The sequence below is a fragment of the Neofelis nebulosa genome, chromosome X, assembly GCF_028018385.1.
Source record: "Neofelis nebulosa isolate mNeoNeb1 chromosome X, mNeoNeb1.pri, whole genome shotgun sequence".
Classification (NCBI taxonomy): domain Eukaryota; kingdom Metazoa; phylum Chordata; class Mammalia; order Carnivora; family Felidae; genus Neofelis; species Neofelis nebulosa.
Window position 1 is genome coordinate 81576516 of NC_080800.1, and position 14192 is coordinate 81590707.

At 39.9% G+C, this 14192-nt stretch overlaps 1 protein-coding gene and 1 non-coding gene across 2 annotated transcripts in view; one reads left to right on the forward strand and one right to left on the reverse strand.

The window, feature by feature from the left end:
- Positions 1-9244, reverse strand: part of TRMT2B (tRNA methyltransferase 2 homolog B) — an 80827-nt gene extending 71583 nt beyond the window's left edge. Inside the window, exons 1-5 of the mRNA XM_058712719.1 lie at positions 9061-9244; positions 6535-6646; positions 5985-6199; positions 5722-5823; positions 4513-4958 (exon numbers count right to left, since the gene is read on the reverse strand). Coding sequence (XP_058568702.1) covers positions 4825-4958; positions 5722-5823; positions 5985-6199; positions 6535-6646; positions 9061-9244 — 747 coding nt within the window. The 3' untranslated portion in view covers positions 4513-4824. The remainder of the gene's footprint in view (positions 1-4512; positions 4959-5721; positions 5824-5984; positions 6200-6534; positions 6647-9060) is intronic.
- Positions 9245-12933: 3689 nt separating this feature from the next.
- Positions 12934-13036, forward strand: LOC131503297 (U6 spliceosomal RNA). Its single transcript, XR_009257396.1, has one exon. It is a non-coding gene; the product is annotated as a U6 spliceosomal RNA (small nuclear RNA).
- Positions 13037-14192: the final 1156 nt, after the last annotated feature.

The following is a 14192-nucleotide window of genomic DNA, read 5'->3' on the forward strand; positions in this document are numbered from 1 at the left end:
ACTTTCAAATAGTTAATCAAAGAACAAATATACACAGAGATAAAGCAAATATGGCAAAATGTTAACTTTGTTGAATCTTGGTAAATAAGTGTTCGTTGTACTATTCTTTCAAATTTCTTGTATATTCGAAAGTTTTCATAATAAAAATGACAGAAGCATGATTCTAAGATCACCTCACAAGATAATAACACCAACAAAATTATCAGGAAGCTGATTATCCCTGGCCAATTCTGTATTTATTAATTAGATATTCATTAGATATTCCTTGTGGAATACCTAAGAAACAGAAAGAGAAGTAGAATTAGCCAGGAGAGGTAATAAAAAGCACCTTACAAACTGAGGAAACAGTATAAAAGGACCAGAATGGAAGACATTTTTCTTTTTCAGGGGAAGGAATTCAATATGTATAGAGAAATGAGCTGCCCAGATTATGAAGGGGCTTTGAAGCTACATCAAGAATTTTAAACTTTTAAAAAAAATTTAATGTTTATTTTAGAGAAAGAGAGACATAGAGCATGAGCAGGGGGAGGGGCAGAGAGAGAGAGACACAGAATCTGATGTAGGCTTCAGGCTCTGAGCTGTCAGCACAGAGCCTAACGCAGGGCTTGAACTCACAGACAGTGAGATCATGACCTGAGCCAAAGTCAGACGCTTAACCACCTGAGCCACCACCCAGGTGCCCCAAGAATTTTGGATTTTTTAAAAGCAGTAAGAAGTCAATGACAGATTTTAAGCACTGGGAAAACACAATGAGATTGACATTTTGGAAAATTCACTATGGCTGTAGAGAATGGAATGGATGGGGTCAAGAGTGGATACAGCAGCATCAGTTAAGAAGATGGCCTTTTGAGCAATAATGTGGTAACCTACAGAGATGGAGACTTGGTGCTATGTTAGATGGGAACAGGAGGTACAGGAGAAGAAGGACTCAGAATTCTAAAGCTTTTGGATTGAGTGAGTAGATTGGTATATTCATCAAAATTGGGAATATAGGAGCAAGAACAAGTTTGGGGGAAAGATGTGAAGCATGCAGCATTAGATATGTTGAGTTTGGTGTATCAAGAAGATATCCAGGTGGAATCCCCCTTGCAGGCAGTTGGGTATGAGAATGAGAAAGATAACTCTGGTTTCTGGCTTAGGTAACTAACAGATAGTATTGCCATTTACATTATGGGGAACAAAAGAGGAGAAATAAAAGTCATTTTCCCATTACATAAAATGAAAAATAGGGAAATGAAAATAAAACTTATCTAACTGCCGTAAGTCAACACTGTTTTCAATCACTTTACATTATTTCCTTCTAGTATTTTTTAAAATGGATATGTATATAGTAACTTTAATAGCCACACTTTTCTGAGGAGGCTTCTCTAGAAGTTACTTAGGATTGAGAATTAAAAATAGTAGTTGGCCCAATATCATTTTGTAAATCAGATTTTTGTACACATACTTAGGCTGTTAAAAAGATTCAAAACACAATCTAAATTGTTGGACAAGTAACCAAGAACAACTCCAGAGTTGAATAAATCATGGACTAGAAAAGCCAGTTTCAATATCCAGTTTATTATAGTATGTATTGGATCATTAGGGGATTCTAGAACTTTCTGTGTCCATACTACATAGCACAATTACAGGTATTTCGTCTCTTCTTTGAAGATCTTCTTTCCCATAAGGTGTCTACTATAACAAATTCTCTCTCCATAGATGAGAGATCATTGGTGCTATTGCTCCCAGGGGTAACCACATTTTTAAATGGTATTCTAGAACTTCACAGCCTAGAAAATCCAAAGGAATAAAGCCCTGAGATCATGAAGTTACCCTGCAATGACATTATAGCTTCCGATGCTTTTTAAAAAAGCTAGATTTATTTCTAGTTCTAATCCTTGAATAGTTCATAAATGCAGAACATTATCTAACAAAATCTCTGCAAAAATAGAGACCCAAGTCAATTTGATATTATTACCAGCTGTAGTGAAAAGCTCAGTTATCACCACACCACAAACAGAGGAGAGAAGACCAAACGACAACCAAGGGAGCCATGACAGGCTGACTGCATGACTCATCAACATGACATCATTAACTGAGCCAAAATCAAGAATAGGATGCTTAACCGACTGGGTGCCCCAGGTTCAGTGGTTTTTAGTATATTCACAAAGTTGTGCATCTATCACAACAATCAATTTTGGAATATTTTCATTAACCCAAGAAGGTACCACGCACTCTTTGGCCCTCAGTCTCTACTTCTCTACAATCCTCCGACCTTCAGCCCTAGGCAACCACAAATCTACTTTCTGTCTCTTGAGATCTGCCTACTCTGGACATTGCCTATAAATGGAATCATACAAGATGTGGCCTTTTATGTCTGGTGTTTGGGTATCAGTCCCTTATCAGATAAATTATTTGCAAATATTTACCCTCATTCTATGGGTTGTCTTTTCATTTTCTTGATGGTATCATTTACAGCACAAAATATTTTTAACTTTGATGATGTCCAGTTATATACACACACATATTTGATATATATGTGTGTGTGTGTATATGTATATATTTTGTTGTTGTTGCTTGGGTTTTTAATGTCATATCTAAGAAAGTTTTGCCTAACTGAAGGTCACAAAAATTTACTCCTATGTTTTAACTAATATATTTAGTTCTATGACCCATTTTGAATTTATTTCTGTGTATGGTGTAACAAAGGGAGAAGTTACTTTTTATGTAGGCAAACTTAACCTTTTATTATATGGCTTCTAAATTTTCATAGTTAGAAAGGGTTTCTGCATTCCAAGATTATAAAGAAATTTTATGATTTCCTGGGGTACATTTATGGTGTCCCCTTTTTACATTTAAATCTCTGACTGCTTTGTAATTTATCCTGGTATAAAGTGTGAGATATGGATCCAACTGTGTTTTTCACCCTGGCTACCCAGTTGTCTACCATCATTTACTGAACAGCCCATCTTTTCCCCACTGAGACACCCAAGTGCCCCTCAAAAACATTTTTAAACAGTATAATAAATTAAAATAAAGGACAATTGGAAGAGGTAAATGTGCAAGAATAGACAAGGAAATAAGATTGTGAAAATATATCGGTCTCATGCTTTTATTTTGGGGAGAAGAAGCTCTTTGACAACTTTCTTGATTCTTTTCCATGGTTACTGGTCTGTTTAGGTTTACTTAAAATTAGTATTATCCATTTGCATTTCCCCAGAAAATTGCCCATCTAGGTTTTCAAATATATTGTGAGTTGTACAAAGTATTTTCTTATAATTTTAAAAAATCTGGGGCACCTGGGTGGCTCAGTCAGTTAAGGGTCTGACTCTTGATTTTGGCTCAGGTCATGATCTCACAGTTTTGTGAGTTTGAGCCCCACATTAGGCTCTATGCACTGATCACGTTCAGTCTCTTTGGGATTCTCCCTCTCTCTCTGCCCCTCCCCCACTCGCACTTTGTCTCTCTCAAAATAAATGAATAAACCTAAAAAAATTCTTCATATCTGTAGTTATGCTCTTTTTCTAAGACTTTATATTTTTATGTTTTATTCTTTCATATTCTTGATTAGATTTATCTGTTTTATTTTCTTCTTCCAATAACACTTTCTTGTTTATTTGTCAGGTCTATAGGTTCATTAATTTCTGGATTCTATTCAGCATTATTGATTTTTCCCTTCAGTTTCCTTTAGGTTTATTACTCTTTTTCCAGCTCGTTGACTTGAAAGCTCTATTCATTTATTTTTAACTCTCACTTGTTCCATCCAGGTATATCATCTATACTTCATACCCACCTATGTTGTTTGAATATTAGAAATTGTTTTCCTTATGTAAAAAGGAGAGGGAGAGAGAGAGAAGGAAGAAAACATTTGAAAAATCAAAATAATTGACCAGTGCCAGGATTGGAGTGAAGCAAGAGGCATTTACTCTGGGTGAAAAATTTAAGAGGGTGCCAAAAAACTCAGTAATCAAGACAAAAATATGTTAATGCAATATTTTGGAAAATCAAATTGGAAACAACCCTCAGCCTGGATGCCTGCTTTGATAAATAAGGTTTCATTGGAACCAGGACTAGGATTAGAGTAAGGTCACTGAGGCAGGGTTTAGCAAGCACAGGAGTAGATCTTGTTTTTTAAAAAAAAAAACTTAATATGTTTTTCATCATAGATTACTTGGACTAATTTTGATTTCTGAAAATACTGCATTAAAAATGTACCTTAATGACTGAGATTTTGTGCACCATCTTACTAAATTTTGTGTTACTAAACTCACCCTAAGCGAGTTGCTTTACTTGCCTTACCCAAGACCTGGCCCTATAAACTGACTGTTGATGATAGTATAATGACTTTTTTCTGTTTCTTTATATTATATTATATTACTCTGTGTTTTATAAGTCTGTATAGTATGAATTACTTTATATATTACTTTATATATGTTACATATTATATTACTCTATGTTTTCTAAATCTGTATAGCAAGTATGAATTACTTTTATCATTGGGAGAAAAGAAAAAGGGAAGTCAAGACTCACTCAGTGATGTTCCTTGTGGTTTCACCATGGGGCTTACAGGAAACAAAAATCAGTATGCAGATAGCCCTGCAGTTTTGAATGCCTTGAACCACGTAGTAATATGAAGGAAGAAACACATTGCTATTAATATGATTAACCTATCATGGTCTGGGTTATCAGAAACTACCAACTGGCCAGCACCTAGGATTTCTTGGGAATAGAGAAATAGGATCGGAGCCAGCCTGCTGGGAGCACCCTTAGCATAGTATGGGAATAAGGGACTAAAGGTGGTGGACATCATGAGAATACCCAACTAGTTCTGTAACAGGAAAGCTATCCATCCTTACACAGTCCCACTTGGGCTGGGTTCACCACAGCAACAATGAACTGCCCATCTTCCTTTGACTTTAGTAACTGTGGCAAAATATTCTCTGCTTGACCAGTGTGGAATCCACAGTTGGTGATGCCTGCATAAGAGAGGCCCACGTGACAGAATTCAAAACTCAAGCCCAGCATTAAAGGAATTGGGGGGCTTCAGCTTTACAGAAATGTACAGGAGCCAGGGCTCTGCCATCTTCCCTTTGGATCTGGTATACCTCTGAATAACAGTGAAAGAAATGCTTTTGGACTTGCCTTGTTTTTGCCAAAGCACTTTTCCTTCCTTCCTTTCCTCAGTAGGCCTTTCATCTTAAGTTATTTTAAAACTTAGTGACACATAGCACATAAGTACTTCTACCAAGAAGAAAACCTTGACTTTTACTCAAGTGCTCTTTCTGCTCTATTAGAGATTTTCACAGAGCCTCAGGAGTCGTTTGCAAGTAGGGTACAGGGAACAAAGGGATCTCTGTTCTATACTGTAGTTTGGCATACGATTTTGTTCAAATAAAAGGTTCTGTTGCCAAAAATTATTTGAAACCTATCACATATTATGATGCCTCATGAGTTTAATGTCAAGAAGGCTCTTCTTCTATATTATCCAAAGTTTTGTCAAGTTCTCTTCCTATCATCAAGGCTTGTTCATCACCTTGATGGAAAAAAAGGGAGGGGGAGATTACCTATTGGGACCTCTTTCAGAAAAACCATCAGGACCCAATTCCAACCTCTCCAGGACACCCTCCTTTCGCTCTGCGCAGGTCACAGATCTAGCAGATGCCCTTTTCCCACATAACCCTTTATACAGCACAGAAACACCGCAGCTCTTAATTTCTCTCCAGACTCTGAGCAGTGTACCACTGAAGGCTGCAGTCCACCTGGCATCCTCTACTGCCTGCTCCACCAACTCCATCCCAAGGACCTGGGAGGTATACTGATCCAAAGAGAGACCAATCACACCTGAGGAAGTAATAGGATAAGAGGAGGGTATTTTAGGATTTTGAACCACTGGCATTATGCCTGCACCACTACCACCACCTCCCCACCTGGGCCCTGGGTGCCAGGCAGATAGGGTTTGGAAACTAAGAAGCATGTAGATTCTGCCCTAGGCTGTCACTTGCCAGTTCCACAGCAGATATCAAGGAGGATGGTGTTAGAGTTCACTCCACTCAGCTCCCCCACTGTCAGATACAGCACCTCAGCACCAGCAGTGTTAATCTGGAAAAAGGCATCTGGAGAGATGTGGATCTTCAAGCCCAAGAGATCTTCAAAGAGGTGGGGATCCCCAAACAGGAGCTGGTAGGGGGCCTGCTGATGGCTGAAACACATCATGGTGCTGGAAAAGAATTTTTGAAAAAAGTATTTTGGGATGGCAGACCATTCTATCTCTGGTGGTTGGCAGGGGACAGCATCTCACTCAGGTGACTCAGCCCCATGGCATGGCCCTGAGGAGTCTGTAGAAGTTCCCTCTCAGGGGAAGGAGTTCTATGCAGACACTCCCTCATCTGAATCTGGCCTGCGTTCTCATGCCAGTACACCTGGCTGGTGTACAAGGGCTAGTATTACTTAGCTCAGTTCCTCCACAATGAGCAGCCCAGCCCCAGCAATCCACAACCCAGACTATGGCAAGCCATCAGCCTCCTGCTTGCTGTTTGGCTATCCCAGGTTTACCTTTCCTGGAAGTAAAGTGATGTCAAGTCACAGACTGCTCCTGGCCTGGTGGTAAAAAACTTCTTTACAGCCTCCTTCTGAACACAGAAGGTCCTTCTGTCCAGACCACAAAATCAGGAATCAAGCAAAGACTTCTCTCTGACAAATTTTCTCTCCAAGCCCTACAGTAATCAGCCCTGCAATAGTCAGACAAGAAGGCACATTTCTCAAATCCTATTATAAATAACACTTAACATAAAGCAATGTTCTATATGACAAAAAAAATACACTATTTTCACATCTCAGGAGAAGCACTGCTTTACTTATCAGGTTTTGACAAAACCTATATAATAGACACAGTGCTTACTCTAGTTTGAGCCTTTTTCATAGTTTTCTAAAGAAAGTGTGAGAGTTATTCTTGTTGTAAATAAGGAACTAAATTAAGCCTCTGCCCCATCATGAAGAAGCAATAATTTTTCAATTCTCTTCATACTTCTCCACTGCAAATATCCCAACCACCCATGGAAACACCACCTCAAAGATGTGAGTCCTCAAAGAAAAGAAAGAGGTCATGGAAGGGAATTATCATGGTAACTAAGTTCTTTCTTTGAGTTCAGAACATTTTAAAATTCTTACATCACTGAAGAGAGCCTAAACATTAGCTTGACACAGGGGTGCCTGGGTGGTTCAGTCAGTTGAGCATCTGACTTTGGCTCAGGTCATGATCTCGCAGTCTGTGAGTTCGAGCCCCGTGTCAGGCTCTGTGCTGACAGCTCAGAGCCTGGAGCCTGCTTCAGATTCTGTGTCTCCCTCTCTCTCTCTCTGACCCTCCCCCGTTCATGCTCTGTCTCTCTCTCTCTCTCTGTCAAAAATAAATAAGCATTAAAAAATTTTTAAACGTTAGCTTGACACAAGGATAAATCACAATAAACTACATTGGAGCTCTACAGTTAAAACGCCAAGAATTATATTTTGGGGATAAATACCCAGTAGTGTGATTACTAGATCCCAGGGTCGTTCTATTTTTAACTTTTTGAGGTACCTCCATACTGTTTCCCACGGTGGCTGCACCAGTTTGCATTCCCACCAACAGTGCAAAAGGGTTCTGCTTTCTCCGCATCCTTGCCAACATGTGTTGTTTCTTATATTATTTGTTTTAGCCATTCTGATAGGTGTGAGGTGATATCTCATTGTGGTTTTCATTTCCATTTCCCTGATGATGAGTGATGTTGAGCATTTTTTCACGTGTCTGCTGGCCATCTGTATGTCTTCTCCGGAGAAATGTCTGGTTCATGTCTTCTGCCCATTTTTTATTACAAGAACACTAATTCAGAGGGATACATGCATCCTGATATTTATTGCAGCATCATTTACAAGAGCCAAATTTTGTAAGCAACCCAAGTATCCACTGATAGTTGAATGGATAAAGAAGACATGATATACATATAAAATGGAATACTATTCAGCCATAAAAAAAATAAAATCTTGCCATTTGCAACAACATGGATGGAGCTGGAGAGTATAACACTGAGTGAAACAGGTCAGTTGGAGAAAGACAAATACCAAATGATTTCACTCATATGTGGCATTTAAGAAACAAATAAGCAAAGGGGGAAAAAAGAGAGAGAGACAAACCAAGAAACACTCTTAACTATGGAGAACAATCTGATGATTACCAGAGGCTAGGTGGGGGTGGGGGACTAAATAGGTGATGGGGATTAAGGAGTGCACTTGTGATAAGCACAGGGTGATGTATGGAAGTGTTGACTCACTATAGTGTACACCTGAAACTAATCTAACAATGCATGTTAACTATACTGGAATTAAAATTAAAATAAATGAATTAAAGGCTTTTTAAACATAATACAATTATAATATAATATATAATATGTATATTATTATATAGACGTAATTTTAAATTGTTGTATTTTCCTTTTACATTGAACCTCCTACCTTTATTAAGTCTTCTTTTTTATCTCTAGTAATACCTGTTTCACAATCTACTTTGATATTAATAAAGTTGTATCTATTTAAATAAATGCATACATACATACATAAAAATAAGAGGCTAGGAACTGTGTGTCAACTATACTCAAACTTTTAATTACAAAAAAGTCAGGAATCAATGACATGGGTTCAAGCCCTAGGTTGGCTATTCACTGGCTCTTTAACCTTGGGTACTTCTATGCCTCCATTTGCTCATCTGAAATGAGGGTTTCAATACCTCTCCTCTTACCTACTTCACGAAATGGTTGAGATGATCACGTTAAGTATAGGAATGTTTTAACGTGGGAACATTTGAAAGCCTTAAGTGCATTACAAGTGTAGAGTATTATTTGAGTTATGAAATTCTGACTATATTCTCATCTCTATTGAATTGGCTTTTAGAGTCACTAGAGTACCTACCAACTTCCATGGGCAAAGTTCTTGTGAAAACACCTGGGAGTCCTCACATGATAATTAACTTGGTAACCCCACCTCAGTCTCTGTGGTTTGCTTATGTGAGCAGCATGGTTAAAAATATCCTTGCCACCTCCTCATCCTCACCTCCAACCCCTCCTCCCAACCCACACAAATACTCAGTGGATGTGTAGTTTCTGCTATCTGCCCTGAAACTTCCAAAACCAACTGGAGGATAGTGAAAATAAGGGCTGCTACAAAAGCTGCCCCTTATTAATTCTGTAAGTTCCACCTGTCTTAATTCCTGAGGATGGAAAGTGATGATGGCCATTGTGTCCTCAGCTACTGGTGTGAACTATGAACTCACACCAGTACCCACCTTCATGAAACAGAAGGCAGGGCTCAACTGGGGAGTGTCGAAGGAATGCTTCATAGTACTAAGAAGAAAACAGGATTATTATGCAGGCAAATCTAACAAGTTCTGCAGCTGATTATTCATGCTGAGTGATTGCTATGGGTTAAATTGCATCTAGCCATATTCATATGTTGAAACCTTACCCGTAGTACCTCAGAATGCCACCATATTGGAGATAAGGTCTTTAAAGAGGTGATTAAATTAAATGAAGCCACCATATGGGTGGGCCCTAATACAACCTGACTGATGTGTCCTCATAAGAAAGGGAATATTGGGACACACAAATAGACATCAGGGATGCACAGAGGAAAGATCATGTGAAGACAGTGAGAAGATGGCCACCTACAAGCCAAGGAGAGAGGCCTTGGAAGAAACCAAACTTGCCAACATCTTGAACTTGGATGTCTAGCCTTCAGAACTGTGGGAAAATATATTTCTGTTGTTTAAGCCACACAGTCTGTGGTATTTTGTTATGGCAGCCCTAGCACACTGATACAGGTTTTGGTTACCAAGAAGTGGGATGTTGCTGTAACAGATACATAAAAATATGGAAGTGGCTTTATTTTTTTGTTTATTTTAGAGATATACAGAGAGATTGCTAGCAGGAAAAAGGGGCAGAGGGAGAGAAAGACAGAATGTTAAACAGGGGAGCCCAATTCGGGGCTCAATCCCACAACCCTGGGATCACGAACTGAGCCGAAAACAAGAGTCAGATGCTCAACTGACTGAGCCACGCAGGCGGCCCTAGAAGTGACTTTAAAACTGGGAATGGGCAGGAGTGCCTGGGTGGCTCAATTGGTTAAGCATCCAACTTCGGCTCAGGTCATGATCTCATGATTCATGAGTTTGACTCCTGTATGGGGCTCTGTGCTGACAGCTCAGAGCCTGGGGCCTACTTCAGGTTCTCTGTCTCCCTCTCTCTCTGCCCCTCACCTGCTCATGCTCTGTCTCTCTCTCTCTCTCTCAAAAATAAATATTAAAGGGGCACCTGGGTGGCTCAGTCAGTTGAGCGTCCGACTTTGGCTTGGGTCATGATCTTGCGGTCCATGAGTGCGAGCCCTGTGTCGGGCTCTGTGCTGACAGCTCGGAGCCTGGAGCCTGTTTTGGATTCTGTGTCTCCCTCTCTCTCTGACCCTCCCCTATTCATGCTCTGTCTTTCTCTATCTCAAAAATAAATAAATGTTAAAAAATTTAAGAAAAATAAATAAAATATTAAAAATTTAAGGAAAAAACTGGGAATGGGCAAAGACTGGGAGAGTTTTGAGGTGCATGCTACATAAAGCCTAGATTGCCTTACAGAGACTTTTGGTAGGAATACGGATATTAAAGATGATTCTGGTGAGATCTCAGAAAGAAATGAGGAGCATGCTATTAGAAACTGGACAGAATTTGATTGATATAAAGTAAAAAAGAACTTGGATGAATTGTATACTAGAGTCGGGTGGAAGGTAAAAATTGTAAGTGCAGAACGTGCATATTTAGCTAAGGAGATTTCTAAGCAATGTTGAAGGTGGGGCCTGGTTTCTGCTTGCTGCTCATAGTAAAATGTGAGAGGAGAAAGATACATTGAAGAAGGAATTGTTAGGCAAAAAGGAACCATAACTTGAAGATCTGGAAAAATCTCAGCCTATCCATATAACAAAATGTGAAAGCATGTTCAGGAGGCAACACCAAGGTTATGGCTGGACAGTCTTTTGAATAAGAGGTCACAGGTGTGACTCACGGATCCTAACTAGCCAACTCAGCAGAAGCCAGGAATAGAGATGGAGTTCTATCAGCAGAAACACTGCCATCTTAGACTAAAGGGGAAAGAGACAGGACATAATGAAGGAAGGCTTTCACACTTCTGGGATTCCACAGGACAGGACAATAGACCTCTGTGACTGCCAAAAGGTGTTATCCTTCAAGAAAAGGGAAGAATTACCTCAAGGCAATTCAGAGTCAGCAGGGCTGCTGCCACCACTATAGGCCCAGAGGAAAGAGGCCCTAGGGGGAAAAGGCTGAATCCTCAGTTTCAATGGGCCAGACTGCCAACGTCCAGGGCCTCAAGGGTGAGCCTGCCACACACACCAGTGGGCCAAAGAACAGAGCATCAACCCAAAGAGGATAATTCTTGAGCCTTAAAATCTAATGGAATTTGCCCTGCTGGTTTCAGACTTGCTTGGAATCTAGGACATCTGTTTTCTTTCCAATTTCTCCCTTCTGGAATGGGATTGTCTACCCTATTGTCTGTTCCACAGATTGTATTTTGGAAGCGGGTAATTTGTATGGTTTCACAGGTTCACAGCTGAATAAGATTTTTGCCTTAGGATGAATTACACCTTGACTCTCATCCACATTTGATTTAGATGGTATTCAAATAAGATTAGGGATTTACGGTTGATGCTGGAATGGGTTAAAAATCTGGGGCTGTTCGGGGCACTTAGGTGGCTCAGTCGGTTAAGCATCTGACTCTTGGTTTTGGCTCAGGGCATTACCTCACAGTTCATGAGTTTGAGCCCCATGTTCGGCTCTGTGCTCAGCATGTAGAGTCTGCTTAGGATTCTCTGTCTCCCTCTCTCTATGCCCCTCCCAGCTTGCGCTCTCTCTCTCTCTCTCTCTCTCTCTCTCCCTCAATAAACAAACAAACAAACAAACATTAAAAAATTAACATCTACATGTTTACATTACCCAGATTCCTACTCTTAAACCTCTAACCTATCCAACCAACTATTTAACATATTCACTCAGATGTCTAATATGGATTTCAAACACACCATTCTAAAACTGAACTACTAATTTCTCCCCACCCAATCTGCTCTACCAGTCTTTCCTACCTCAGTTGACAGTAACTCCCTCATTCCAATTGCTCCCCCCAACAACCTGAAGCCATTTTTCACTCCTCTCTTTCTCTTACATTTTTCATTCGACCCTTCAGGAAATCCTATTGTTCTAGCTTCAACATACATCCATCTCCACTGCTACCTACCACTGCTCTATATCATCTCTCACTTTCCTTCCAATAATCCATACACAACAGCCAGAGTGATTCTGTGAAAGCTAAATCCTATCATGACATGTCCTCGCCATCAAAACCTCCAATGGCTCAGAATAAAAGCCAAAGTCCCTGCAATGACCCCCCAAGTCACTACATAATGTTGCCCCTCCTCATCTTACCTCATGTCCTATTATGCTTCTGGGCCTACATTCAGTTTCTCTAAAAAACCTGTCACATTCCCATCTTAGGGCCTTTGCCATGGCTTTTCTCTTTTCCTAGAATGCTCCTCCCTCAGACCTCTGCATATCCAACACCCTCACTGCCTCTAAGTTTTAAATGCAAGGTTTCTCATCCTCAGCACTAGTAATATTTTGGGCCAGATAATTCTTTGTTGTAGGGAGCTGTCCCATGCATTGTAGGATGCTTAAGAGCATCCCTGGCCTCCACCCAGTAGATGCCAGCAGCACTGCTGAATCATCCCCTAGTGATTACAACCAAAAAGGTCTCTAGACATTGCCAAATGTCCTCCACAAGGCAAACCCCCACCCCCACAGTTGAGAGTCACTGCTTTATTCAAACACCTTCTTCTTCATGAAGCCTAGGTTAACCCTATTTAAAATTACAGCCAGTACTCCCTTCAGCAGCACATATACCAAAATTGGAATGTTACAGAGATTTAGCATGGCCTCTGTTCAAGGATGCTACAAAATCATGAAGCACTCCACATTTTTATAATTTCAAAGGATAAACACAAAATTTGCTACTTGTAGAATCATGATTTGACTCCTTACCTCTAAATAAACTTAGTTAATATTTTTAAGTTCTAGAACAACAAAAAAAAGTACAACCTATGCTTCCCCCAACCTGAGAATTTCTTATCCTCCTGATCCTGCTGTACTTTTCCGTGTCACTTATCTTACTCTGGCTGAGCTGCTAGAACAAAAATACCACAGACTGAATGGCTTATAAACAAGAGAAATTTATGTCTCACAGATCTGGCAGTTGGGAAGTCCAAGATCAAGACGCTGGCAAATTCAGTGTCTTATGAGAACCTGTTTATGTTATGTTTATGAGAACCTGCTCTCTGGGGTCTCTTTCACAAGGGCACTAATCCTAATCATGAGGGCCTAATCACCTCCTGAAGACCTCACCTCCTACTACTATCACCTTGGGTGTTAGGATTTCAACATATAAAATTTGGGGTGACACAAACATGCAGATTATAGCCACACTTGTCACCTTATAACATAACATACAATATACTTTATTATGCTTTTTTAAAACTATCTCTCTAAAATGTAAGTTATACAGGGAAGGGATAGATTTTCTTCCTTATTGTATCCAAAGCACCAAGAATAGTGCCTGGCACTTGAAGGTACTCAATAGTATTTGTTGAATTAACAAATGAAAGGAACAACAAGGATAATGATAGAGAAGACAAGACCAAAACAGAAAAGACAAGAAGATGGAAAACATGCTGAAGTGACAACTGAAGCAAGATGAAAGAAGCTACATCTGGATTGCCTATAAAGGGGGACCTGATAAGATACAAGGCTGATCTGCTCCACACAACCCAGGCAAGACTCAAACCTGAAGATACAAGTAAGGCACAAGGCTAAAAAGAGTGTCTGATTGAAAGCCTAGACACAAAACTGGTAAACATCTTCATCCTACCAAGAACATCCATTTTTCTGTAGCAAGAGACTGGAAATCTTTTTCCCCCGAGAAAATGAACCCACAAAAGCTCTTAGTTTGGAGATACCAGGCACTGTTGTAGTGGTAGAGGGGTGGAACCAGGAACATTCCATGCAGATCTGCATTCTAAATGGTGGGAATCCCACCCCTCTGGGATGCTCCAACTCTAAAAGTCCAGCAGCCAGGCAAGAA